The sequence below is a fragment of the Caretta caretta genome, chromosome 14, assembly GCF_965140235.1.
Source record: "Caretta caretta isolate rCarCar2 chromosome 14, rCarCar1.hap1, whole genome shotgun sequence".
Lineage (NCBI taxonomy): Eukaryota > Metazoa > Chordata > Testudines > Cheloniidae > Caretta > Caretta caretta.
In genome coordinates this window covers 9,490,808-9,518,084 of record NC_134219.1, presented here as the reverse complement: position 1 = coordinate 9,518,084, position 27,277 = coordinate 9,490,808, and the positions used below count along the sequence as shown (strand labels likewise).

At 42.1% G+C, this 27,277-nt stretch overlaps 1 protein-coding gene across 1 annotated transcript; it reads right to left on the bottom strand.

Moving 5' to 3' along the window:
- Window positions 1-1,010: 1,010 nt before the first annotated feature.
- On the bottom strand, window positions 1,011-25,171 carry CRLF3 (cytokine receptor like factor 3). Its single transcript, XM_048819285.2, has 8 exons — window positions 24,956-25,171; window positions 20,367-20,574; window positions 16,776-16,863; window positions 16,087-16,264; window positions 14,716-14,938; window positions 13,579-13,711; window positions 5,835-5,947; window positions 1,011-3,817 (listed from the first exon to the last, which is right to left on the bottom strand). The coding sequence occupies exons 1-8, from the start codon at window positions 25,154-25,156 to the stop codon at window positions 3,567-3,569; spliced, it is 1,395 nt and encodes a 464-aa protein (XP_048675242.2). The 5' UTR covers window positions 25,157-25,171; the 3' UTR covers window positions 1,011-3,566.
- Between the last annotated feature and the right edge of the window lie 2,106 nt (window positions 25,172-27,277).

The following is a 27,277-nucleotide window of genomic DNA, read 5'->3' as shown; positions in this document are numbered from 1 at the left end:
AGGGAGATAAGTGGAACATATTGCAAGGGCAAAAATCTCTCCAAACACTGAAGAAGAAAACTGTTACTTTCCAGAAAAAGGCAGTGAAGTAAGGATGTGTGTTAATCAACATGCCAGCAAAGGAAGGTGGACTTTGACACAAAGGAATTCAGCAAAGCTGCGGCTTGACCAGTTAGAATTGGCAAATAACAATAGGAATGGCCAGATGGAGTCAATATGAAAGGAGTTTTCAGAAGAGATGGGGAGATGCTGCTGGGAAGGGGTGTTTCACCAGTTGAGATTTTGTGGGAAGGAAGAGTCATGGCCAATAGTAGGTGAGCAAAAGGCCGGGGTGTAGTGAGGCAAAGCCTGAAGTAGGCTGCATCAAGTCCATAGAGAGCTTAAATATGCTGTTTAGAAATGGATCTTGAAACTAAGAGGGAGCCAGTGGAGTTGTGTGAGGATGTGTTTATTTTATGAAAGGAGGCATCAGCATAGGCTAAACTGAGTAAGAAGCCACAGAAAGGAGTTGCAGTGAGAGGAAATTAAGGCATAGGTATGTTAGCAATGTACATGAACAACGATTATGCGGGTTGTGGCAAGGTTTGCAGACCTATATAATGAGCAAGGCAAGTTTCAAGTATCTTTGGTCTTGTGGCAACTGAACTAGCTGTGGCTTAAAGGGAGAAATTACGCTTGTCTTGTTCTTCCCAACAGTAGCACTTCTGAGGTTAGAGGGAAGAATCACCAACAGTGTTAATGTACACTTCAGTAGCAGGTCCTGTGAAAATAACTAGAAAAGAACTAAGATGTGTTTGTTTAACTCATACAGAAAGGATAATAGTAAAGCTGCACTTGATCTGAGTAGACATGTTTATGGATAGACCCGGTTATGCTGGTCATCTGATCTACGGACTTACTAGTATAGGGCTCTTCTATACTTAGTTTGAACAGATGCTGAGGTGTATTCCGGAGTGCGGGGTGAGGAGAGCAATATAAGCAGTGCTAACAATTAACAGACATGCACAGAGTTCAGGGATCAACTTTTATTTTTAAAAAATAATTTCACAAGACAAACATCTGTCATTGAGGTAAGTGAGTATTATGGCTTCAGAGAACATACTTTCAAAGTTTCATAAGCAGTTTTGTATTTACAACAAGCTGTTTTGCATGACTTTCGTATTTAGATGTGGAACATGTTTTGAAGCAGTTGCAAGTGTCAAGCCTTCAATCTGCTGAAACCTTTAATTGTTTTGGAAAAGCTCCTGCCACAGTAATAAGGTTCTTTAAAAGGATTAACAGTACAGGTGAGTACTTTGATGTTTGAAGAGTACCTATCTAGTAGTTCATGCTGTTAGATTTGTTGTAGATGATCACAAAGGCTGTCTTTACAAACAGCTGGAAGCTGACATTTTGGATAACAGCAAAAGATGGGTTTTAATCTAAGTGACTTATCTACTTAAACTTCGTGATCTACGGTAAGACTGATTTGACCTCAATTATACCCTCCCTAAAAGCTGGAGAGTGAGGTTTGTTGCAATAGTGCAGGGGCTAGTTTACCATGCTGGACATTTCTCAAATCTTGTACAACTGTACCAGCCCTTACTACAGATTAAATTTTTTTAAATGTGAACAAGCTGACCGAGAACTCTCTCAGATAGGAGTATACTGAACTGTGTGAACAAAGCCCTATATAATGTATCTCCATTTTATCTTTTGATAGTTACCTATTCTTACCAGCCCTTTCACCAGAAGAGGGAGGTGTACATTTGCCTCAGAGTGAATACCCTTCTGTCTTTGCTTGAAGTCGAGTTTTATGGAGGTTAATAATACACATCCACTACCTAAGTCACGGGGAAAGGGGTCAGTAATAATCCAGTGGTTAAGGCATGGGCATATGAAACAGACTTATGTTCTGCTGCCAGCTTCAGTGCTAACTTGACTATTGGCAAGTTGTACACTCTGTTCTGCTGTAAATAGGGATACTACATGAATAGTCTTCAAAAGCACTTTCCTAGATATAGATGAACTATATTATGTTAAAAAAAAATTGCATCAGATCAGTGGTCCATTTAATCCAGTACACGAAATGTCCTCTATCAGCTGCTTCAAAGGAAGAAATCCTGCACTTAACCTGTTTCCAGACAAAGTTGCCTCCTAATCCCCAATGAACGATTTATATGATGAAGTTTGAGGATCCAAAAATCTCATAATGAGTATTACCTGTAGCTGATTCTTAATTCTCACCTCCTTTTCACAGTAAATCTTAATCTAGTTCTATGGTGGCTGAGGAGAGTTTTGGTATCTACTTGAAATTTCTACTTTTCACTTACATTAATATATTTCATGTGTAACAAGAACGGGAATAAAAGTTCCTACTTTAGCTTCTTCCCACTTTCAACATGTTCTCTAATGTGAATAATCCCTCCCATCTGAGTTTTTCCATGCCCCTAATTGTTGCCAGTTTTAAAATTAACTTGCTTCTCTTACATCCTTTCACGGTGAAGACAGGAAAAATGCATAGCCCAAATGGGGTAACTTTATTTGAGACTAGGATATGGGGCATCTGTAGCTACCACAGCCATTGGTATATTTAAATGAAAGGAATAGGGCAAGGTCTTAATATCACCACCCGTATTTAAAAAAACTGCCACAATTGCTTTATATACACAATTTGCTTTTGAGGTAAGCAAAGGTTTTTTAATATTTATTGTATTTTAGGGCTCTAAACACTTTCTTGTTAACATGCTCTTGTAAACCCAAGTAACACTAATAGTCTCTGGACTAGAAACAGGCCTAGTTTAATACGGTTACCCAGTCATTTATAACTACCCTGTTCAAATTCATAATAAATTCCTACACTACTACACTTTGTTATAATAGAACAAGAAAATAAGTTATCATTCTTTGCTTTATGGTTTGATTTAAGTTCCAGAGTTCATGGTACTAAAGCGGGGTCTTAAGCATGGTCCATGTGGTTTATCAAACTTATTCCAGAAGACACACAAAATACTGTTCAGTATTTGAAGGTAAAGCACATTGGTAAAGAAATGACACTTAACAGCCTGACTACATATTTCAACATACTTAAGGCTCAGACATTCTTATTTTAGGGGAATGATGACAAACCGTACCACAGCCAGAAGAAAATGGATTAGGCAGAACCATGACGGTTCTGACTTCTTAAAGTTTAAGCTGCAGCATTTTGTAACCAAGTCTATCTGAAATTTACTAAGGTCATTTGCTCTTATTGTAGGTGGGATAGATAAAACTTTGGACCGTTAACCCTAAGCCAAAAGTGTTACAGGCTTGTTTCACAGAACAGCAGCAGTAAACAAAGTTCATTCCATTCAATATATGTACCCTGAGGTTTTTCCAGTTTTTATTCCAAGGCTGTATGAAATTAATTGCCTGTTTAGCTTTTTATAGAGTACGAGATCATGTTTTCCATTATTTTGAAATGAATTTAAGTACAACATAGTGACCTTCAAGTGATGTAAAGACAAGTTTTGTTAAATCCAAGTTAGATACTAAAAGCTGGAAAAATGAATTCAACTTTTAAAATTTACAGCGAACAACTAGAGAGGCTAGAACACTAACACCTTCCAGCCTGGGTAGGAGAATGAACATCCAAAATATAAAGAACCACATGAGTGATCAAGTACCCAATCAAAAACTACTTCCCTGTTGTTAGAACTGATGGTTACTCTGAGTTTGGAGTTTCCTCCCTCGTTGTTGGGACCTAAATGCACAACTTCCATGTCAAATGTCACAGTTGATCCACAAGTAACAGCAGGCAATTGGTTTGTCATCTCTTTGCCATTTACAAATACTGCCCCTGAAACAGGCAAGAGATGTAAACATTATTTCTTACAGTACATAATGGTTAGGGGCAGACATTGGCTGTACCACTGATGAAGCCCCAGCACATTTCTCCCCCCCCCCCCCCCCCCCCCAGAATTCAGGTCATCACCTGATTTGCTCACTACTCAAACCCAAAGAAAACTGACATGTAAAATCATAACGAAACTTTGTAACAGCTATACCAATTCTTTACAACTCTTAGCTCTTCCCAAAAACAGAATAGGTGGTATTGACAAAACATTTTAAGCAGTTCCTGTGACACTGTGCACTAGCATAATAAGCAAATGTATTAGCTGAAACATAAGCGCATTAGAACTCCACTATTACATTCCTTATACACATCAGGAAACAATCATCTTAAAAATGTTTTCACTTACCCTCCTATCCCAAACTATTAACCATTGTATAAGTAGGGGCATAGCGAGCAGATCGAGGGACATGATCGTTCCCCTCTATTCGACATTGGTGAGGCCTCATCTGGAGTAATGTGTCCAGTTTTGGGCCCCACACTACAAGAAGGATGTGGATAAATTGGAGAGAGTCCAGCGAAGGGCAACAAAAATGATTAGGGGTCTGGAACACATGACTTATGAGGAGAGGCTGAGGGAGCTGGGATTGTTTAGCCTGCAGAAGAGAAGAATGAGGGGGGATTTGATAGCTGCTTTCAACTACCTGAAAGGGGGTTCCAAAGAGGATGGCTCTAGACTGTTCTCAATGGTAGCAGATGACAGAACGAGGAGTAATGGTCTCAAGTTGCAGTGGGGGAGGTTTAGATTGGATATTAGGAAAAACTTTTTCACTAAGAGGGTGGTGAAACACTGGAATGCGTTACCTAGGGAGGTGGTAGAATCTCCTTCCTTAGAGGTTTTTAAGGTCAGGCTTGACAAAGCCCTGGCTGGGATGATTTAACTGGGAATTGGTCCTGCTTCGAGCAGGGGGTTGGACTAGATGACCTTCTGGGGTCCCTTCCAACCCCAATATTCTATGATTTTATGATTGACTTTTCAGCAATAAAACAGAAATTAGCTCTTAAATATTCAATTAAGTTAAATACAGAGAGTTAGACAAGCATTAAACGTAGACAAGGATTAATTATCAAAGATAGGACCGCTTCCTATCTCCAGTGCATTTGCTTATCATGGACTGACTGCACCATCAACGTAGGAAAGTTGTCAGTACCATTAATTCTTTCATTGTAAGTGCCTCAGGGCAGGGACTCTTTTTAGATATTTGAGTGGTGCTTGGCAAGGTTTTGGGTAATTGATTAATAAGATGGAAGCTTACCAGTTGTACTGTTCTTTTATCAATGTAACCTTTAGTAAAAATCACTTGTACTTTTTTTTTTTAAAGAACATAAGAATGGCCACACTGCTTCAGACCAATGGTCTATCCATCCAGACCAGTATCTTGTCTTGAGAGTGGCCAGTGCCAGATGCATCAGAGGGAATGAACAGAACAAGGCTATTTATCGAGCGATCCATCCATATCAACTGTCATCCAGTCCCAGCTTCCGGTAGGCACCAGTTTAGGGCCACCCAGAACATGGGGTTGCATTCCTAGCCTAATAGCCACTGATGGATCTATCCTCCATGAATCTACCTAATACACGAGACACAGGGCAGGCTTCAACAGTAGCAGTCAGTAAGAGGAAAGCCCAGCTCCAAGCAGGTTTTCCTAAATGGGCACTAGTCTCGGGAAATGAGTTGGTTTTTTTTGAAGTCTTAAAACAACACATGCAAGTTGCTATAGCATACACAGTATTAAGCGAATTTGTGAATGTTTCAAGATCCGCAAGTATACTTCGATGTGGTTCATTTCTAATAACATAGAATTCGATTGCTCAGGTTGCTGGAAGCTGTAACACCATTTCAGCAAAAGATCCAGCAGTTAGGGATAAATAAGATGTTAAAAAGCACACAATGTACAAGAGACAGCCAAGATCTTCATAAACAAGTAGATAATATTCAACAGTACACTATTAATAAGCTCACCATTTGTACTAATGCATACTGCTTTATCTCGCTGTAAAGAATCATAGCCGTTCTGCTGTTCCACACACACTCCTATACTGTCTCGTTTGTCTGGCTGACCAACTGTTTCGATTCTATGACAAAGAAAGTTTTGTTACATTCTGAAGTTTGAAATAAACAAAAACCAGTAAAAACTGCACCAAGGTTCATACCTAATCAGCACTACCTTATCATAAAGGACCTCTTTACAATGGCCCCAAGGTTTCCACCACAATTTCACCTGAACTTTGAGACCACTTCTGCTGAGTAACTGATCATGTAGGTCCTTAAGATGAGCTTCACCATATACTTCTCTTCAGCTTGTAGCAAATGCTCATGGAGCAGAGAGGTTACAGATGTATCTTTTCTCACAATCCTCAAATTTTCACTTTTTTTTTTGATGTTCCCCCTAGTGATGTAGCCTGTGGCCCACCACTTTCAATAGTTGTGGAACATGGCTTTACCCTGGCTGTCCCATCTATTAGCATTTGTACCAGTCCAGGCAGAATCACAAATTTAGTCACTGTCTACCAAACTGTCAACATCACATTTTTAAGGCACAAAGCTCCATTTCTGGCAGGTACAGAAGGCCTAATGTTCAGCAAAAGCTCCTTACAAGGGACTCAGAACATAACCCTGACTTAAGTTCTAATAGAGGGATTGAAAGTGGGTTTAATACAGATGATATCCATGACAAGAGGAGGAAGAAATCCTGCAGAAGAACAAGGTGCAATCTCTATCAGATTAACATAATACACTTTTAAGGAGTTGCCATTCCTCTATTTGAAAGGAAATGTAGGAGCAGTGGTGCTAGTCAACTGTAAAAGGGTAAGTCACTGCAGAGAGACAATAGAAATTTGTTAATGTGAATAGACTTGTACCTGATATTTGCAAATGTCAATTGTTAGGGTATTGAAAATAAGCCCACGATATGGGCACCAAGGTGCTCAGAGGCAGGCAGCCAGCCAGCTGCCACTACATAACTTCTGAGCTTTCTGTACTTTTACCATAGTTCAAATCTTTATTAGAAGTTATTTTAAAGTGACTGTCACTAAGGAACTGACCAGCCATTTAGCCCTATTAATATGAAGCCCTATGTTGGGTCATGGCTCAATCCCTCAGGGTGAGACTGTACTGACAGTTGCAGGCTGTTTCTCTAGCTTTTATTATAAAGATTAGCAGGTTCCCTTAACAATTGTGGGAACCTAACTCATCCTGCTAACTTTCTTTGGATAGAGAGACCATGCCTCTGGTGGGGGCAGAATCTTAAAACAAGTAACAGGAAAAGTAATTTGCAAGCCTGGCTTCTGCCAAAATGAATTTATGATTTTGATAAAGAACGGATAGTGAGACTTTTTCAATGATCAACCAAACAGACTTGTGTTTATGGATGAACCATTAAAACCTAATGTCCACATCCCAGCCAAAGGCTAATAATCAGGCCTATAAAGGGAGGGAGGCCATAGAAGCTATATGTTTAAAGATACTTCTATAAATGGATGTGTGTTTTTCTGTCCTGTGAATCATACATTTACCTCTGTTACTCTTCGTTGCTGCTTAAAGATGCTGGGTAAAATTTTCAAGAAAGTCCACATGATTTATGTTGACTTTCAAAGAAACAGACTCCTAAGTGGCAAAGTCATTTTAAAACCAACAGGATTTAAGCTCCTAAATCCCTTGAGCATTCTTGAAAAAGCAACCTGCCCTGTTTTGGTGGGGATTGGTTTTTACTGGAGCTGAGACAGCTAATACAGTAACTCCTCACTTAAAGTCATCCCGGTTAACCTTGTTTTGTTGTTACCTCGCTGATCAATTAGGTAATATGCTTGTTTAAAGTTGCACAATGCACCCATATAATGTTCTTTGGCAGCCGCCTGCTTTGTCCACTGCTTGCAGGAAGAACAGCCTGTTGGAGCTGGCTGGTGGGGGCTTGGAACCAGCGTGGACCGGCAGCCCCCCTATCAGCTCCCTGCTCCCCTAAGTTCCCTGTGTGGCAGCCACCCAGCACGCTATCAATTGCTGGGCACCACAGCTGTCATCCCCCCCCCACTCCCATGTGCTGCTCCTGCCATCTACCTAAGAGCTGCTCCCGGGAGCCTCCTGCTTGCTGTGCAGGGGGGTGGGGGGAAGAGGAGTGCTAATGTCAGGGTGTCCCCCTAACCCCCCCCCAACAACCTTATCTCCATAGCGTGGGGGGGACAGGACAGGGCTCAGGACAGAGGAAGCTTGCTGGCAGCAGCTGCTATCTCAACTTGCTGATCTACTTTAAAAGGCAATGTACTTAGAGTGGGGTCAGCGTACTTAAAGGGGAAATGTGCATCTCTCTCCCACCCACAGGGTGTGAGTCTGTCTCTGTTTGCCATGCTGTCTCCCCTCCCTCCGTTTGTGCTGCCTTGTAGAGTGTGAGGCTGCATTAACAACGTGTTAACCCTTGAGGGCTCAGCCGAATGCTAGTTTATCATTTAGCAGTAAGGCATTCCCTGGGAAATATCCCACCCTCTGACTTCACCACCTCAACCAAGCTTCACAATCATCATTGCTGTGTACAGTAATAAATTATTTGTTTAAAACTTATACTGTGTGTGTGTGTGTGTATATATATATATATATATTTTTTTTTTAAAAAGGGTTTTTTTGTCCAGCGAAAAAAGTTTCCCTGAACCCTAACCCCCTGCTATTTAAATTAATTCTTATGGAGGAATTAGATTTGCTTAACATAGTTTCACTTAAAGTAGCATTTTTCAGGAACATAACTACAATGTTAAGCAAGAAGTTACTGTAACTTATGGCATCAAGGCAGCAGAGGTGTTCAATGCTTATTTGCCTTCAGTCTTCATCAAAACATTTAATGGTGACCAGATACTTAATACAATTAATATTCAAGGGGGAAGGAATACAAGCCAAAATAGGGAAAGAACAGGTTAAAGAATATTTAGATAAGTTAGATGTATTAAAGTTGTCAGGGTACTTAAAGATGATTGCTTCAGCTAGTTCCTTGAGAACTTATGGCAGACGGATGAGGTCTCAGAGGACTGAAGAAGGGCAAACATAGTAGCTACCTTTAAAAAGAGGAACAAAGAGAACCCAAGGAATTACAGACCAGTCAGCTTAACTTTGACACCTGGAAAGATACTGCACCAAATTATTAATCAATTTATAAGCACCAGCAAGATAAGGTTATAAGAAATAGCTAGCATGGATTTCTCAAGTACAAATCATGCCAAACCAACCTAATTTCCTTCTTTGACAAGGTTAATTTCCTAGAGGATGGTGGGAGAGAAGCAGATGTGATACTGATTTTAGTAAGGCTTTTATCACAGTCCCACTTGACACTCTCATAAGCAAACCAGAAAAATGTAGTATAGATTAAATTACTATAAGGTTGGTGCACAAAGTAGTTGTCAGTGGTTCACTGGCAAACGTGAAGGATGTATTGTGTGGGCAGGGGTCCAGTACTAGTCAATATTTTCATGAATGACTTGGATAATGGAAGGGAGAGTATGTGTATAAAATCTGGGGAGGTCACTAATCTGGGATGGGATGCAATTAGAATGAGAAGGATTAGAATTCAAAGGAACCTAGACCAATTGGAGACGATCTGAATTCAATGAGATGAAAGACCAGATCAAGGTACTACACTTAAGCAAAATCATATGCCAGGGGTTTTCAAACTTTTTTCCATTTGCGGATCATTAAAAAATTTTTGTATGGAGGTGTGGACCCCTTTGGAAATCTTAGGCATAGTCTGTGGACCCCCAGAGGTTCACAGGTTGAAAGCCCCCGAGATATGCAGCAGTACTGCTGCAAATATCTAGGGGCTACAGTGGATCACAAATTGAATAAGAGTCAATGTGATGCAGTTGCAAAAAAAAAAAAAATGCAAATATTCTGGGTTAAAGGAGTGTTATGTAGTAAATGTCCTACTGTACTTGGCACTAGTGAGGCCTCAGCTGGAGTACTGTGTCCAGTTCTGGACACCACATGTTAAGATGTGAACAATCTAGAGGGAGTCCAGAGAAGAGCAATAACAGTGATAAAAGGTTTAGAAAACCTGATCTATGAGAAAAGGAAAAAACATTGGGCATGTTCAGTCTTAAAAACAAACTGTGGGGGGTACTGATAAGTCTTCACACATATTACGGGCTGTGCTGTCCACGTCCACTGAAGGTAGGACAAGAAGTAATGGGATTAATCTGCAGTAAGGGAAATTTAAAAAGTTATTCTTAATATTTAACTTAACTGTAAGGCTAGTTAAGCACTGGAATAGGCTTTGAAGAGAGGTCCTGGAATCTGCATCATTTGTGGTCTTTAAGAACAGGCTGGACAAATGTCTGACAGGGATGATCTAAATATACTTGATCTTGCCACAGGATAGGAAGCTCATCTTGATAACCTCTCGAGGGCCTACATTTCTATGATTTGTCCAACTTTACAAAGATGCAACAGCAGCTTCAAGAATTGGAAATTAATAAAGCCCTTTTTTTATATTTTATGATTTTGAGAGTAGTCTGGCAAATTACTAGTTAGTTCCTTCAAGATGTACAGGAGAACTCCAAATTGGAACCATGTTGTACTCTCCTATTCTATCAGGCTTTTCAGTTCTCTGGAAATCATCACTGAGATTGCTTTATAACATAGCTTTCAGCTAAGAAAACAAAAATCCAAGTGTCTTGAAGTTGTGCATTATGAATTGATCCACAATGAGAACTAATTGTACAAAAGAACATTAGATAAGGTTTACAATTCTCATCTGCTATAGTTTGTTTTCATTAGGTCTAGTCATTATTGCAGTTTTATAAATATTAACTTAGAAATGTTCAGATATCGTAACTTTGTACATTAGAGAATATCAATTCTTTGCCCCTCCAGTTAATGCAGCATCTCTGATTTTTTTTGTCTGGAAATATGTATGTTTTCATAACAAAGCTGACCAACTGCACTAGCTTATCTGTAAATTTAAAACCCATTTTCAAATAAGTGATCCATGGCTTAGATCAATCACCTTATGCAAATTGGTGTATATGACTGAGCAGATCACAGAAAGAAGCTAGACTAGTAGTAGAGGGAAGACAGAGCCATCGCACAATCAGCAGGACAGAACAATTGGACTTAAAGGCAACTGTGTAGAAATTCTTACAAACATAATATGCCAACACACACAGTATAAGCACTATGGGCATGGTGGCAGGCTGGGCACCCCAGTAAGGGGATAAGCTTAAATTGTTAACAGGCCCATGGGTTTGGTGCAGGACACTATTTCTTAACTTAATATTTTTGTCAATTCCAGCAGCAAACCATCCCAGGAAGCACAGCCCTAGACAGGAGGAGTCCTATATATATAACTTTTAGAAAGATTTAGCTATGAAAGTTTCAGTGGTGTTCAGGGGTAAACTGCTATTCATTTTACTAATGAAAATCATTTGATCTAGATTCCATATTTAGGAGGACTATTTTTCTCTGCAGTTTTGGAGAACTTGTAACCTGGAGGAGTTAAGTGTATCTAGAACATGCAGTAGAAATACTATTTAACAGACCATGTTTTAAATTCCATATCATCACTTTGTTGGAGGGCAGCATGCAGCCCACAAGATGTCCTCTCCTTGTAACTGCAGGGAGTAGACAGATGTACAAGATCAACCATAGGTTTTTATAGTTAGTGAAATCGAACACTCCCCAGTTTCCATTAATCTCAAAACAAAGACGCACAAGCCACCATCCATCATATGCACTTATTTATGAATTAGCTGTATGTAGATTAGGCTAAACCTACCAGAGTCACCAGTGCACACTGTGTTGCCTGTCAGACAGCCTCATTTACTCTGCTGTATCATCTTGAATTGCTAGCGCAGCTGGACTATTCTTGCCTTCCTACTGCAAGTATAAACATTACGAGCAACTGCAGTCTGAAGAGCAGGGGGTGGTCACCCTAGAGAATCTCTCACCATCCCTTCCAAGCACAGCTCCATGGGGGCAGCAGAGAACTGGGAATAACATTGGCCCAGGCCAATTACATCATACCTCCAATTATAGCCTCATCTAAATGTCTTGGTTGGTGACACTCCAATCAAAGAGATCTAGTTCTAAGAAGGGGACATACGAAATGCTGTTTTTATTACAGCTTTGCTACTCACTGGAGAGGCTATTATGCCTCCTGAATATATGACAAGAAGATTATCTGTAACATGAGTCTTGCCCGTTTCTATCCAGGAGGCTGGTTATCCCTTTGTGAATGTACTGCTGAAACAGATGGATAAAGCCAAATGCTAAGTATTGCATCTCGTGAACTAGCAGAATCTAATATATGCTTTGAAATGGGAAGCTCTTGTGGGGATTGGGGAAAGTAACACAACCTATTTTCTAACTTTCGAGATTCTCTTAAAAAAAACACCTGTTCCATCAAATCTTTTGCAGACACATGTGGCCTAGTGCTCTGTGATACAGAAACATGATCTTTCCTAAAAGAGAAGGAGCAAAATCCACACTACAAAAAACTGCACATCAAAAGCATTTTCATCTCCATTATCAATATGAAAAGGTAAGACACTGGTGTGAAACAGAACCAGGGAAAGCCTCAAAGCTCTGCATTTAATAGCAGAGATGCTTTTGTACAAAGCAATATTAAGCCTGGTGTTTTATTTGAGATGGAATTTTGGAGCCCTTTGCATCCATGGCAGACAATGGACAGTTGAATATGCCCGTGCCCTATGACCAACCAAAGCCAACAGAATCCAAGTTTCAGGGTTAGGGTTAATGTAACTTCATCTAGAAAGCTACATGGATAAACACCATAATCACACCCCCTAAACTACAAGCGGAGTTTGCAGCAGGATTGTCAAGCCTATTACACAAAAACTGTCAGTCTGTGTAATAAGAGAAAGTTGGGGAAAAGCTATGGCTATGTCTCTTAGATCTACAATCACAACTGACACTGCCTGGCAGACGAGACATCTCCAAAGGGACTCTCCTCTTCCCCAGCTGAACAGCATCATCTCAAGGGAAGGGCTCAATGCAGAAAAGCTGCCAAGGTTTCTAATCTCACTGTTGTGCCGGACTAAATTCTTAACCCTGAAAGTAAGTTCCCCAAGCTACCTTTTCCCCTCAGGAGTTTCTACAGATGGCGAACAACAGTCATCTGACCAGAGCTATAATTATGCTGGAGGTGGTATCTTTTTGAGAACTTACTCCACTGCCAATTAGCCATTCTTACACTGTCACAGGAAAACAAAGCTCCAACAGTCCTAGAAGAATCGGGAGGGTTGGGAAAGACAGAGATTACTGTTTAGGGGACCTAATCCAAAGCCCACTGGAGTCAATGGAAGAATACCAATGGGCTTTAGATCAGGTCAGAGCAGTTGCTGAGACGCGCCAAAAAAAGTTCTAAACATACCACAGGTCCACTCAGTCTAGGCTAATTTGGGGATCTCATTGAGGAAGGAATAGAGCACTTCAGCTCCTGTTTTAAGTAAGGATGGATCCTACAAGAGGGTCTTGGACTTTGTCCTGAAGAACTAGGAGGTGGAAGCAAAGAGAGGAAGGGTCAGGCTTCACACACAAATTGGACTGCGTATTATGTACACACCACTAAGTCAGTGATTTGGGAGTTTACAACTCAGAGGCACAGTGAGGCTTGAGTTCACTGTACAACACAGCGGTAGCAAAATGAGACAAAACAGGAAATTCCGTTTGCGTAAGTGCCTCATGCAATGGCAATATAGCATGTACTTGCCTGAACGTTAATGTCTGCCCACAGAAGTAAGTAGGAGCTTTGGAGTAGAGCACACCACATGACTGAGAATCATTTCGAAGTGCTATGTTTCTTCGACTGCTCAGGCTGTAACCCTCCAAACCTGCTGTCCATTCTTAAAACAAAAACAAAAACATGAATTACTTCACTGGCTATCATGTGGGGAAGGAGCTTCCGTTGGCTGCATCCAGTCTTTTTACTTCACGTGCAAGTTAGAGTCACGTTACCAAAGCTCTGGGTCTAACCTCTCATTGATGTGCAAAAGGAGTGAGAGAGAAATGAGGCATTTTTCTGCAATATTGTGATTGTTGCCAAAAAGATTAACCTGCATTTGACTCTTGGCTATGATCACTTACAAAGAAGTGACAAAAATGTATATTACACAGTTTTCTTATAAAATTAATTGGGACTAAAGATAAACTGGCATTTCTCTCATTTCCAGCCAGTTTAAGAACTAGCCTTATAGACATTTACAAACTTATTGGACGTAGATTTTCTATAATAATGAGGAAAAAAAATAGGAAAGATCTTCAGTTTGTCATTCAGTGTGTCTTATTAACCCCTCAAGTACTTGTCTAAATAACATCACAATGAGATACGCTTCCATTGAGAAATGAATTCCTAACTTTCCACCCTCAAGGAAAGCAAAGTCCCAGGCTATTACAGAAACCAGAAATCCTTGAGGAAAGCCAGAAAATAGTTAATGCTCCATTTCTCATTACTTCCCTTTTGAATTGGTTGTAGGTAGAAAACCCCTGAAAACAGGCTCTGACACAACAGGCATGACAGATGTGATTTAAAATTCTTCATGAAACACAGAACAGAATCTCACACTGGCATTTTCCAAGTGCAGGCACTGCTCCAGCCCAAGCATCAGCTTGATAGCTACCATGTGTGCTACAGAACTAGCTGCAGTTAAATTTAAGCAAAGAATCCAACTGTAGAAGGGTATGTATCTAATTACCTTGTATTATTTAGATACACATTTAATTCCATATATTGCAAGGCAGGAAACTCCATTGTCTTCAGACAGCAAACAGCTCCTCATAATCTACAGCACGTTATGTTTTTTTCCACACACACTATAAGCTTCAGAAGACTAACAACAAAAGTTTATACCATGAGGAACTAATGTAGAACGGCCAGTTTGTGGAATACTCCATGGACTCCATTCCTGGCGTCCGTCACCCCGGGCACAGACTCTGAACTGGTAATCAACATTTGGGTCGATATGTAGTACTATGAATTCCATCTCTGAGCCAACATACACATCTTCAAAGTGATTGGCAGTACTCTTGCGATACTGAAGCCTGTAGTCTTGTGGTATAAAGTCATCATCCACCTAAACAGACATTTATTCCATTAACAAGGGATCATGACCATTTCTTCCCTGGATTTCCTTGAACTACAATGTATCCCAGTAGCAGTGCAAGTTATCAACATTTGTCCTTCACAAGGTAAGGTGACCAATGGTTGGTCTTTGTTAAAACAGCAGCCAAAACACAACATTCTTTCATACTTCTGGGGAGGAATGGCAAGGAAGATAGAGCCATCCAGCAGCAACTTAAATATGTATGGTCCTAGCAACCATACCTTTGATTTATTGAATAAAAAAGGAATGCCTTCTGAAAACTGAAGAAAGCAATTAGCCAAGTGTCTGATACAAAATCTGAGTTTCTTTACTCACCCACTGTACCTACCAGAGTACTCAAATATTTAAGGGTGCATAAGTTTAATGGGGTAGGGACTGTTTATCCCTATGAGTGAAATCCTGGCATCATGGAAATCAATGGGAGTTTTCCATTGTTGATACAGCATCTCGCACAATGGAGCCCTATCTGCCATTACCTACTGTAATACATACCACCACCAAATATGGATTCTACAAGATGTTTATTTCTGTGTCAATCTGTGCTTCTGACAAATGTGTGACACTAAGACCTGTTTCTGCAATTGCTATTTAGATGATAGTGTCATATTTCTGTAGCACTCATCTGTTTAGTGGGAAGTGTTGTAGGCTGTTTTTTTGGGGAGGGGAAGGCTGGGTGAGGTAAGCTGCTGCCTCTTCCATTTCCAACAGTTTGGCCCAAGAAGACAGGAGGAGTGTGCAGTTTTTTCAGCTACCTCTGCTGGCTTTTCTACACAACAGGTTGTAGACAGACCTGTTGCACTAATTGGCAGATACTGGGAGAAGCAAATAGGTAGCCCAGTGCCAGACTGAGCAGACTAGGGATTGGATTCTCATGTGAAGGTCTTCCTCCACACACACTTGTGCCTCAAAATCTATCATTATGTGCACCTGGATCGGACCGTAACATACAATTTCTTCCAGTATATTTTAAATCCCAAGTCAGAAGGAGATGATTCCCTTGACGGAGAAAGAAGTGAAAGTGACGTTCAGTTTCTTTTGAGAAAGAATACCTTTTTTATTTTTTTGAAACAGGGTCTAAAAGAGAATCTGAGTTACATTCATTCAAGAGATTTACTCACCTTACACCACCGGACTAGGATACCGCCAGGCTTCTCAGTAAGTTCTTCTATCTGTACAGGTGGCCGAGATGCTACAGTCCCATGGTTGAAGATTTGATTTTTCACTATAGTAAGAAGACAGTCATCCAGCTGGGCAGATAAACAAGGCACATCAACCAAGGCGGGCACTTCTGGCAAGCTAAGGAAAGAAAAATTGCTAACATGTAAGGGAGCAGCTTGTATACAATTCTATTTCAGCGATACACTTAAAAGACAACACATGTGGGATTGATTATTTTTTTAAGTCTATACTTCAAGGGACTGGTTTTAAAAATTAGAACATTAAAGGAATTCCAGATTTCAGACTTAAAAGACTGAGGAAGTAGCTAATATTTTTGGCCTAATGATGTTGTCTGTGTCTCAGTAATCTCTTCTCTTTCATTGGGATTGATGAAAACAATTGCAAACAGACAGTCCATATTTCAAGAGAGACCATCTGAGGACTGAACACTACTTGAATTATCAAGGCCAACCCCATCAGAATCTATATGTAAGTGGGACAGCAAAGCCTGAAATAAACCTTTGAAATAAAAGCCCCTAATGTTCATTGCCTTAAAAAGGAACAAAAACAAAAAAACCCTATGTAGAGACATGTCAATCGTGTTCCTTGCTGAATTCTCAAATCCCCCCACCAGATTGATGTCTCTTACCTATCCAGCTGAATGTGCAAAGCCTTTTTTGTAAAGTTGCACAGGTTTTCATTCTGCTCTCCCATGACCTCATGGATGACGCTCTCTCCTGGAATGAAAGAATAAAAAAAATTGTTCCTGATATGAAAAATGCCCCAGAAAAACATTCTTCACATCAAAGAATAACCAGTGCGGGGGGGGGGGGGGGGGGAGTCAGTGTTTTCAATGCTCCTGCAAGACACTTAGCTAGAAGATACAAGTGTTGAAATTCTATTAGTTACTAATATATGCCTATATAGCATCCTCTGATGACAAAGAGCTTTGTAGGAACTCACAGGAGAGAGTTAGGTGATTTGACCGAGGTCCCAGACAATAACAGAGCTGGGGCCAGATGCCAGAAATCATGGCTCCTTATCCTCTGGCTCCACCTACTTGACAGCTCAACTACTTTAAGCGGGAAACATCATCAAAAGGCAGAGCATCTTTACTGATTAGAATCTCAAAAAGCTAACACTGGCAAAGAAATTATAACAGGTTCAACAGTGTGCAGAATCAGGCCCTGCTCATCATCATCAATGTAATTTTTTTTTAATTTTTGCAAATGTAACGTTCTGTGATAGTCTGAGCAGTGCAAGATAAATAGATATATAGAAAGCATTTCAAACACATCAGCTCTGATCCCCTACATTTACGTGGCAACTCCTGAAATTATAGGAATATCTACAGTGACTTCTGCTTAAATCCAGCTTGGACTCTTCCCAAGTTTATCATCTGATGAGTGTACAGTGATCTGTGGGAGATATGTGAGCTCAGTCCAGTTTCAAGTGCACAGTTGCCAACATTTAAAAAAAAAATAAAAATAAAAACGCACACTATATTTGGCAGCAAAAGATTGAATGTGCATGAAAACTGAATTCCCTTCTTGCTCAGAGGTGGCCGCTCTAGTTCAGAATAGAGCCACTGTATAGCAAAACTTTTACTGCCAGTGTCCACATAGACAGCTGTGGCCCAGTGGATTAGAAGTAGACCAGTGGCCAGGGATCCAGGAGCTCTGATATAAGATATTATCAGACTTATGCAAGTTATGCCACCTCCTGTGGTCAAATGGAGATGGTGTTAATACCAGCTTCACAGGAGTAGGTGAAACTATTTGGAAAGTAACAAATTGCTTTAGTGGATACAGGACTTCATTCAGACAGCAAAGCTAGCAACTTCCTTAAGCACACAACTCACATCCAAGTGCAAGTAGCAGACTGTACGATATGTTGCAGTTCACAAACCAGAGAGCACAGCGGAAGAAAGTTAAAGTTGAGACAGACAAAAACAATGCAAGGAAACAACCAGCACAATCATAGCTGAAAAATGGCACAGAATAGGTTCTCCGGGGCAGGGACACAGTCAGTAGCAACATTCCTTTGTGACTAGATATTTGGTAATGATATGGAATAGTTCACCCTTAACGGGACACCTCAACACTTCTATTGTTTTCTGTCCCAACTACAAATCTTCTGGAGAAAAGCATGACTTTCCTTGCAGATATAAATGGGATGTGAGGGAGGGAAAGGTCAATGACAGGCAGTACAGTATAATCCTTGAACTTCTGTACACTATGTTTTTACTCCACAGACTCAAAATAGCTTCCCTCCAGTCCCAAATGCTGGAACAAACATTCACTCTATTTTGGCAGAAACTCATTTTCCAATATAAAATAAACTCAAATCCAAACTTATTCTCTCCTAGAGCAAAAGCAATTGGACCACATAGGGTGAAATTTACCCCCTGTGCAAAGGACTAGCATAAGACCTATGCGCCACTGAAGTTCCACCTAGGGTTAAAATAAACTGCCAGATTAACAGTACCAAAAACAACACAAATATTTACATTTACATTGTGTAGAGAGTTGTCACTTTGGATGGGCTATCACCAGCAGGAGAGTGAATTTGTGTGGGGGGGTGGAGGGTGAGAAAACCTGGATTTGTGCTGGAAATGGCCCAACTTGATGATCACTTTAGATAAGCTATTACCAGCAGGACAGTGGGGTGGGAGGAGGTATTGTTTCATATTCTCTGTGTGTATATAAAGTCTGCTGCAGTTTCCACGGTATGCATCCGATGAAGTGAGCTGTAGCTCACGAAAGCTCATGCTCAAATAAATTGGTTAGTCTCTAAGGTGCCACAAGTACTCCTTTTCTTTTTGCGAATACAGACTAACACGGCTGTTACTCTGAAACCTGTCACAAATATTTTGTTATTTATGGGGGCATCTGAGATACATTTTATTTTAAGAGGCCAAACACAATACATTGCTTCTGCTTTGGTGGCCTGGAAATTAACTTTGTGGTAATATAGACCTCTGAAAGTAGGTACTCTCCCCCTTTACCATTCCACACTTCAGCCCATTTATACTTAACCCTAGGGTTATATACACCAAAATGCTAAAATATGGATCCTCAAAAGCGAGAATTGATATGTTTTCCCCCACCCCACCACCAATTCTGCAGAGATCTTTAAACCTTTACTAGTGCTAGTTTAGGATAGGCCCATTTCAGCCAAAACATGCAGATCATAACATGCACTATGATCTACACGAGGGGTGGGCACACTTTTTAGCCTGAGGGCCACATCGGGGTATGGAAATTGTATGGTGAGCCATGAATGCTCATGAAATTGGGGGTAGGGGTGCAGGATGGGGTGAGGGCTCCGGCTGGGGGTGCGGGTTCTTGGGTGGGGCCAGAAATGAGAAGTTCAGCGTGCGGGAAGGGGCTCTGGGCTGAGGTTGAGGTGCGGGAGGGGGGGAAATGAGGGCTCCGAGGGGGACTGGGGATGAGGGGTTTGGGGTGCTGGATGGGGCTCCAGGCTGAGACAGAGATTCAGAGGACAGGAGGGGGATCAGGGCTGGGGCAGGTGGTTGGGTTACAGGGGAGGGGTGTGAGGGCTCCGGCTGGGGTTGCAGACTCTGGGGTGGGGCTGGGGATGAGGAGTTGAGGGTGCTCTGGGCTGGGATGAATGGGTTCAGAGGGAAGGAGAGGGATCAGGGATGGGGCAGGCAGTTGCGGCACGGGGGTGGGGAGGACTCTGGCTGGGGGTGTGGGCTCTGTGCTGGGGCCAGGGATGAAGGGTTTGGGGTACAAGAGGGGGCTCCGGGCTGGGATTGAGTGGTTTGGAGGGTGGAATCAGGGCTGTGGCAGGGGATTGGGGCGTGGGAGGGGCTCAGGGGTGCATGCTCTGGGTGGCCCTTACCGCAAGCAGCTCCCGGAAGCATGTCCCCTCTCCGGCTCCTATGTGGACACATGGCCAGGCGGCTCTGCACATGCCCCATCCGCAGGTGCCACCTCTGCAGCTCCCATTGGCTGGGAACAGCGGCCAATGGGAGCTGCGGGGATGGTGCCTGCAGACGGGACATCACAGAGAGCCACATGGCCATGCCTCCACGTACTACGTAGGAGCTGGGGGGGTGGGGGGAGTCATGCCAGCTGCTTCCTGGGAGCCATGCGGAGCAGGGCAAGCCCCCGACCCCGCTCCCTAGCTGGAACACCGTAGTTTGCCCACCCCTGTTCTACACTAATCTTTAAGAGAAGACTTATAGGAATGTATATTTTAAACAGCCCCCTACCTTCCTGGAGCAGGTCATCAGCTGTACTGACTCCATGTTCTATTAGTTTCTGGCATTCATCCAATGGCTTGATGCTCTCTTGTTCTATGGCATCCACTTCCTGCAGCAATAACACTAGTCGCTCATCCAGCAGCTTCCTCAGGGTCCCTTTTAAATCATTAAAATGCTGCTCAAGTACATCCCTTGTCAGAGCTGCGCTCTCTCTGATCTGACTCAAGACAACAGAAAAGAGAAGGATTCAGGGTAAGCAGCTGAAAAGAAATATTCCTTTATCATTGTGAATCACATTGCCTGCATTTGCTCGTGGAAAGCTCTATGCTAGGTCAACTTTTACAAAGGCTCTCAGACAACTAACAAACCTACTAGGATGCTGTCCATTGTAGGATACTCATTTGATTAAGGGTACAAAGCAGGGGAGAGAAAAGGTAGTGAGGCTACCCAAGCAGAAAGACAAGCGATGAAAGCAAAGTAAGACTTGTAATCTTTTAGAGAAAGATTATAAATAATGAGAACAGCCACTGAAACTGGAAGAGAGGAGAGTATCCTTTATGACAATTATCTTCCCCATACACAAACTAAAGACACGCCTAAGAGTGATAAGCCTACACTAACAGGGTCACAAATCATGGGGACAACAGGATGCCTTTGGCCAACTAGGAGGCAGGCTACATATGCCATGGCCAAAATAGCCCAATGCAAATGAGACACATTGAAAATTTAATCAATTCAATCAAGCCAGAACACATTAAGTAAATCAATTTATTCTGGGACTATTAGACAATAAAAATGTGGCCCTCATTACTGCAGTATCTGAGCACCTCTATCTTGAGGTATTTATTCTCACAACACCCTTGTGAGGTAAGGAAGTACCATCATCCCCATTGTACAGATGAGGAACTGAGGCATAGAAAGGATAAGTGACTTGCCCAACATAACAGAGGAAGTTTGTAGTAGAGCAGGGAATTGAATTCACATCTCACAAGCCCTTGGCTAGTGCCCTAACCAGTGGGCAACGCTTCTTCTACTTTACTCAACAGATTTCCTTTCCAGTGTCTATAACCTATTTAAGTCTCCTGAGGAAAGTAAATACATTAGCAGCTTATTTGTTCTCAAATCAGGGAAATTCCTCCTCTCAGCAGAATTTGTGTTCATCCTCAATAAGAACATCCATAGACACTACTGTAACCTATGAGCTGCTCCTCAGAGCTGCTAGTCTTGAGCAGGTGCATTAAGGAGAGCAGCTCAGACACACAAGAAGTTTTAGAACAGAGTTACAACCAATGATATTAAGGCTATGTACTGAAAGTTAGAGAGAGAGAGAGTGTGAGTGTGTGTCTTAGGTAACTGCACAGGACCTGTCATGTCGTTAACACATTAAGCAGCAGTGTGGTATTTCCCATCCATCCAGAGCACTAAGACAATGAAATATCCATTCCTTGTGCAGCCGGTCCTTCCCACACACTGGACTCACTTTAGTAATGAGAACCGCACTGCAGCACACAGTATTAGAACAGAGATATAACTGTGTGTATTTTAACGTCAAAGATCTTCATTGTTGGTTCACCACATTGTACTTGAATATTTCAGCATGCAGAGGCCTTATCCAAAACCCATTGCAGTTAGCAGAAAGACTTCACTGACTTCAGTGCACTTTGGATTAGGCCTATCACAAATATCACCAGCCAGTATTTGGAGAAACCTACAATTCAGCTCCACAGAGAGGAAAGAGAATGGTTTCAATGTTTACTCTGTCTGTACATCTGTGTGTTTGAGTCACTAATTTAACTTTAACAAGCGATTTCTAAGATACAAGAAGACTATCACATAGTCTCAAATCAGATCAGACAAGTATCCGGTCATGTCCAGTACCAGATGCTCCAGAAGAGTAAGAAACCCTGCATTCAGTAGTTATGAAATATGCTGTCCCAAGTGAAAAATCTCTTCTTTCCTCCTATATTTAGAGGCTTAACCCCAGAAGCATGGGGGTTTGAATCTCTTCCAAGACTTTCTTTTTTTTGTATTTACTATTACAACTCTGAATAGTCTTGTTATCCATTTAAGTGACTGATCATTTGTTTGAATCTTACTAAGTTTTTTGCCTCAACCTTGGTGCAAGGAGTTCCATGGACCAACTCCACAGTGCGTGAAAGGCAGTTTTGTTTTGTTTTTGAATCAGCTGGAAATCGATCACCTTTGAGTTCCATTGAATGTTTCCCTTCTTCTTTTATTAGGAGTCAGGGTGAATAGTGAATATGCCACTATATCCATATTTGATCCTATGGATATCGTAAGAATCTTTATTATGAAAAAGTTGTTGTTACAAAACGTTTATTACAAAGTCAATTAAGAACCCACTGCATATAATTTTTTTAGGAAGAAAACATTTGAATACATGAAAAATTAATCACAAGCTAAAAGTGAGAATTAAACATTCTACTATGAAGTGCTTTTATGATTTACACACATGAGGAAATGCTGCAACATAAGCCAAGCCTTAGATGTAATTTCTAGATCTTTAGAAGTACTGACAACCAACACAGGAAGCTTTTGGGTTAGGTAAAGTAAATTTCCTCTTCAAGCAATCTTCATGAGCCTCTGCGGCTGCCACACAGCTTGGCTTCCCCTCACTTGTTATTTTAGTATTTAAGAAAAAAAGGAAGTGTTTGGCAGTGTATATACGAGGCGGGGGTGGAGGACGACAGAAAAGAATGGTTATTCCCCCAAACGCATTACCATTTTAGATGCGTATACAAACTCAATCGGTATCAGAATCTCAATGCTAGAGCTAAGAATGTGCAAACACAAGAGAGGATGAAAATACTGGAAAGTAAAAATACACACAGAGACTCGAGGAAGGATTTGAATACTATAGTAAAATGTTCCAAAAATGGAGGTTGATGCTGCAATGCTAAGTGGTCTATAGAGCAAACGTTTCCTGCTAGCTCTAGCCCAGTCTTGGAGTCTTGAGAGTTCCAAAGGCTCTTGTCCCCATGTGTATCCTGCATGGTTGATTCATGTCCTCCTTTGTCAGCTATCTCGTTAGCATAAACGCAATTGTGGCCAACTCAGCAGATGACCGAGGCCACAGTTGGAAAGTGAGTCCAGGGGAACAGAAACAAATGCATACAAGCACAGAACCATACAGCAAAGAGATCAACTGAAGTCGCAGGAACAAGGAAAGTTTCAGTACTAATGAATGCAAAGTCCTGTACCCAGGGAGAGGAAACAAACGGCACAAATAAAGGTGAAGGTAACTAAGCAGTCACACCCACCAAAGTAACAGAGCAGTTATACACATCATGCTAACACAAGTTTACGGTCATGTGTCCCATTATATTTTATGTTAATGAGCAGCACTACCATTGCAGCTCAGATGACAAAGTTTGGATGAGGGCAGTAGTCCTCAAACTTTTCAGGGTCACACACCCCTTACTCCTGTCTGCCCCCACCCCCGAGCAGCTGGGAGCAGGGGTATAGCCAGGAGCTGGGGCCCCGGGTGCAGGCCCAGCAGCCAGGGCCAGAAGCAGAGCTGGGTGGTGTTCCTTCCCTGCCCCCCATGGGGGTTGGCCTGGGGCCCAGCTGCACCCCCCTGAACAGTCCTCCACCCCTCCGGGGGGGCACTCTACAGTTTGGGGACCTCTGGACTAGGGGCATCTATGAGGCTCGTTACCTTCAGCAGTTTGCAATAACAACAACTTTGAAAACCACTGTGATTAACGAACATTAATCTTCCACTTGGTCATAACATCAGGGCACTAACCCTCATAGGTTTACAACAGATTTCTATGGTGATGGGATCAGTTTCAAGGAAATTAATTATCTGATCACAACAAAAATTTTGTAAGATTTAAAATAAATGAAAGACCACTCCACAAGATGAACTAACACCAAGGGGGTATCTCAGGTCTACAAAAAGCAAAGACATTCAGAGTACGTCCACACTGAAGAGTTAAATCAGATAATGGGTACTCAAGTCTGAATGCATGGGTATGGAGTCAGGCAATTATATGAGAATCTTAGCTTTGATTTTTTTTTTCTTAAAAGCAGATTTCTGTCTTTCAAGGATGCAGAAGAAAAACTTTAAAACGGGAACTCTAAAAGCCCCCAAACCAGAAGGTTGATAAAAACTCCAAATTTTTAACATCTCATGATCAGGAGAGGGAGGGACGTCTCATTAATTTTTAATTCTTGGAGCTGGCAAAACAGCGGCAGTTCTTATCTCAGAGCTGCTCAGTCTGACGCAGGCAACAATTACCTGCATCAGTTTCGCTCAGGTCATGTTCAGATTTTTTTCCCCCTCAAAAGGGGGAAATTGAGGTTTTAAATTGAAGCGTGGATGCCACATAATCTGAATCCGTCCCAGGACAGGGGAGCGGTGTGTTCCAGCCCATGGACTCGGGGTGTCCCTACCCTGCTCTAGCCTGCCCCCCTCCAAGAGTCACCCCACCCCCTATTTCCTCTCCTCAGCACAGCCCCACCCTCACAGCTCCCTGCCCAGCTCCCCTTGACCTCATGCCCTGCCCCCGCGCCCTCAGCTCTCACCCCAACCCCCAGGCCCGCACTCCCAATACCCCCCCCCCGTGCCCCACCTGCTTGCGCGCCTGCTGCAGCCCCCGCAGCCTCTGCTGCAGCTCCCGCCGGTAGCTCCGCGCCGCCTCGACGCTCTCCCGAGCCTCCTGCAGCAGCAGCGCCTCACCCTCCGGATCCATCCCACTCCCTGCCCGGGCTGTGGGGACCCGCTCCTGGCAACAGCCGCCCGGGCTGGCCTCACACCCGGAAGCGAGCCACATCCGGGCAATGAGCCAGGCAGGGGGGCGGGGCAAAAGTTTTGGGGGTTTTTTTGTTGTTGTTTTTTAAAATCAAGGAAAACTTTATTGATATACATGGCACACAAGCTAGCATTGGTGGAGCAAAAGGAAAGCAGAGTCACCAAACCCAGGTCCTGATTGTAAAAAGCCCATTCAGAATTCAAGGCTATCTATGTTCATGCAGGCCCATCACTGAAAGGAAACACATCATTATACTTATGTTGCATAAGACAAATACATTGATATGTACAATGAATTACCATTGAATGTATTGCCACATTTTACATGTCTACACACTAATAAACTAATAATTCATTAGAGCAATGAACATACACTCATTGCATTACAATGAAACTATTTTTAATTTCAAATTTAAAAGTCGCTTTGTGCCTCACTTCCCCAACTAGAAAATAGAGATAATAGTACTTTCTTTCCTCTCTTTCCTGGGTTGTTGTGAAGGTAAATACCACTGAAGATTGCGAAGCGCTTAAGTGCTAAAGTAATGGGAGATAGATAAGTACCCAGGATAGATACATAGTATTAATTACTTATATGATAAAAAGAAAAGGAGTACTTGTGGCACCTTAGAGACTAACCAATTTATTTGAGCATAAGCTTTTGTGAGCTACAGCTCAAATAAATTGGTTAGTCTCTAAGGTGCCACAAGTCCTCCTTTTCTTTTTGCGAATACAGACTAACACGGCTGTTACTCTGAAACCTTACTTATATGATGTATCTGGCCTTGCAAAAATCAACTTGTCCAATCATGAGGAACAAGTAATTTTTTTCTTATACACTTAAGGCCCTGATACTGCAAGTAACTCCATCTAGGTTGACCTCTACACTATACTGAACCAGGCCCTATCATATTATATTATAGTAGGTCCCATTATGTTAGGCAATTTACAATAACAAGAAGCAGACTCTAAACAGACTCGGCTAACAAATGGTGGGAGGAAAAAGTGAGGCATAGAGAGGTGAAGTGACTCGGTGTCACACAGCACGTTAGTGGCAGAATAAGGAACAGAAACATGCCTCCTGAGCCTCAATCCAGTGCATTAGCCACTAGCTCATGCTGCCTCTTCTCTCATATATATCATTTTATTTAGGACCCATGACACGTGCAAACTTACACATGTGCTTGATTTTAATGCACCATGAGTGGTTCACTGAAGTTTTACAGTGCATTAAGTTAAACACACACATAAGTTTTTGCATAATTAGTCTTATTTTGCAGTAGTACCCAAAAGTATGAATCAGGACTGAGGCCTTACTGTGCTAGGCACAGAGGAAGCACTGCTTCAGAGCTCATGGCTAATCAAAAGACTCAAATCATATTTGAAAAAAAAATGTTTAATGCAGCTCATGATTTTGGGAAGACAGCAGGCACTCCCCCAGTACCCAAAACTCTTGCCAGGAAGACCTCTTCCTAAACAGTCCTTAGCCCTTCTTTTGGGCTCAGCTTCTTCCCCTCCTAGGCTCCGGTCTGTCCCTTCTCACCTTCTACTGTAAGTCCCTAAACCATTGGGTTGCAGGGTAGAGACCCCAAACTGCCCATTCTTTCTTTCCCAGGGTCTTTTCCCACCTACCCAACTCAGTCTCCTCACTGGCCCTTTTCTGGCTGTCTAGCGAGCCTCCTCTCCCTCTTGAGCTGAGGATGCACCCCCAGATTGCCTCTGAATGGCCACAGACAGCCATTGTACATACAACAAACCTAGTTCTTACACATGTGCTCCTCCAGCATGTGACCCAGCTATCTTTCATTACTGCCACCCAAACCTGGCACAGGTGAGCAAGCCCAGCCCCCTCAGAAGGCCAGCTCACTCGGACACTGATGGTGTATTGTGGTGTATTGTGGGGGGCCCCCAGCGTGATTTCAAGGGCCTCTGGCAGTGGCAGCATGTGACCTACACTCCGCACTTAGAATCATAGAATATCAGGGTTGGAAGGGACCTCAGGAGGTCATCTAGTCCAACCCCTGCTCAAAGCAGGACCAATCCCCAATTTTTACCCCAGATCCCTAAATGGCCCCCCTCAAGGATTGAACTCACAACCCTGGGTTTAGCAGGCCAACGCTCAAACCACTGAACTATCCCTCCGCCC

Coding starts and splice junctions, on each gene's coding strand:
- CRLF3 (XM_048819285.2), bottom strand. CDS start 25,156: ATGTGGCTCGCTTCCGGGTGTGAGGCCAGCCCGGGCGGCTGTTGCCAG. Junction 16,864..20,366: donor TGATGACCTGCTCCAGGAAG/GTAGGGGGCTGT, acceptor CTTTCATTCCAG/GAGAGAGCGTCATCCATGAG. Junction 14,939..16,086: donor TCCTAGTCCGGTGGTGTAAG/GTGAGTAAATCT, acceptor ATGTCTGTTTAG/GTGGATGATGACTTTATACC.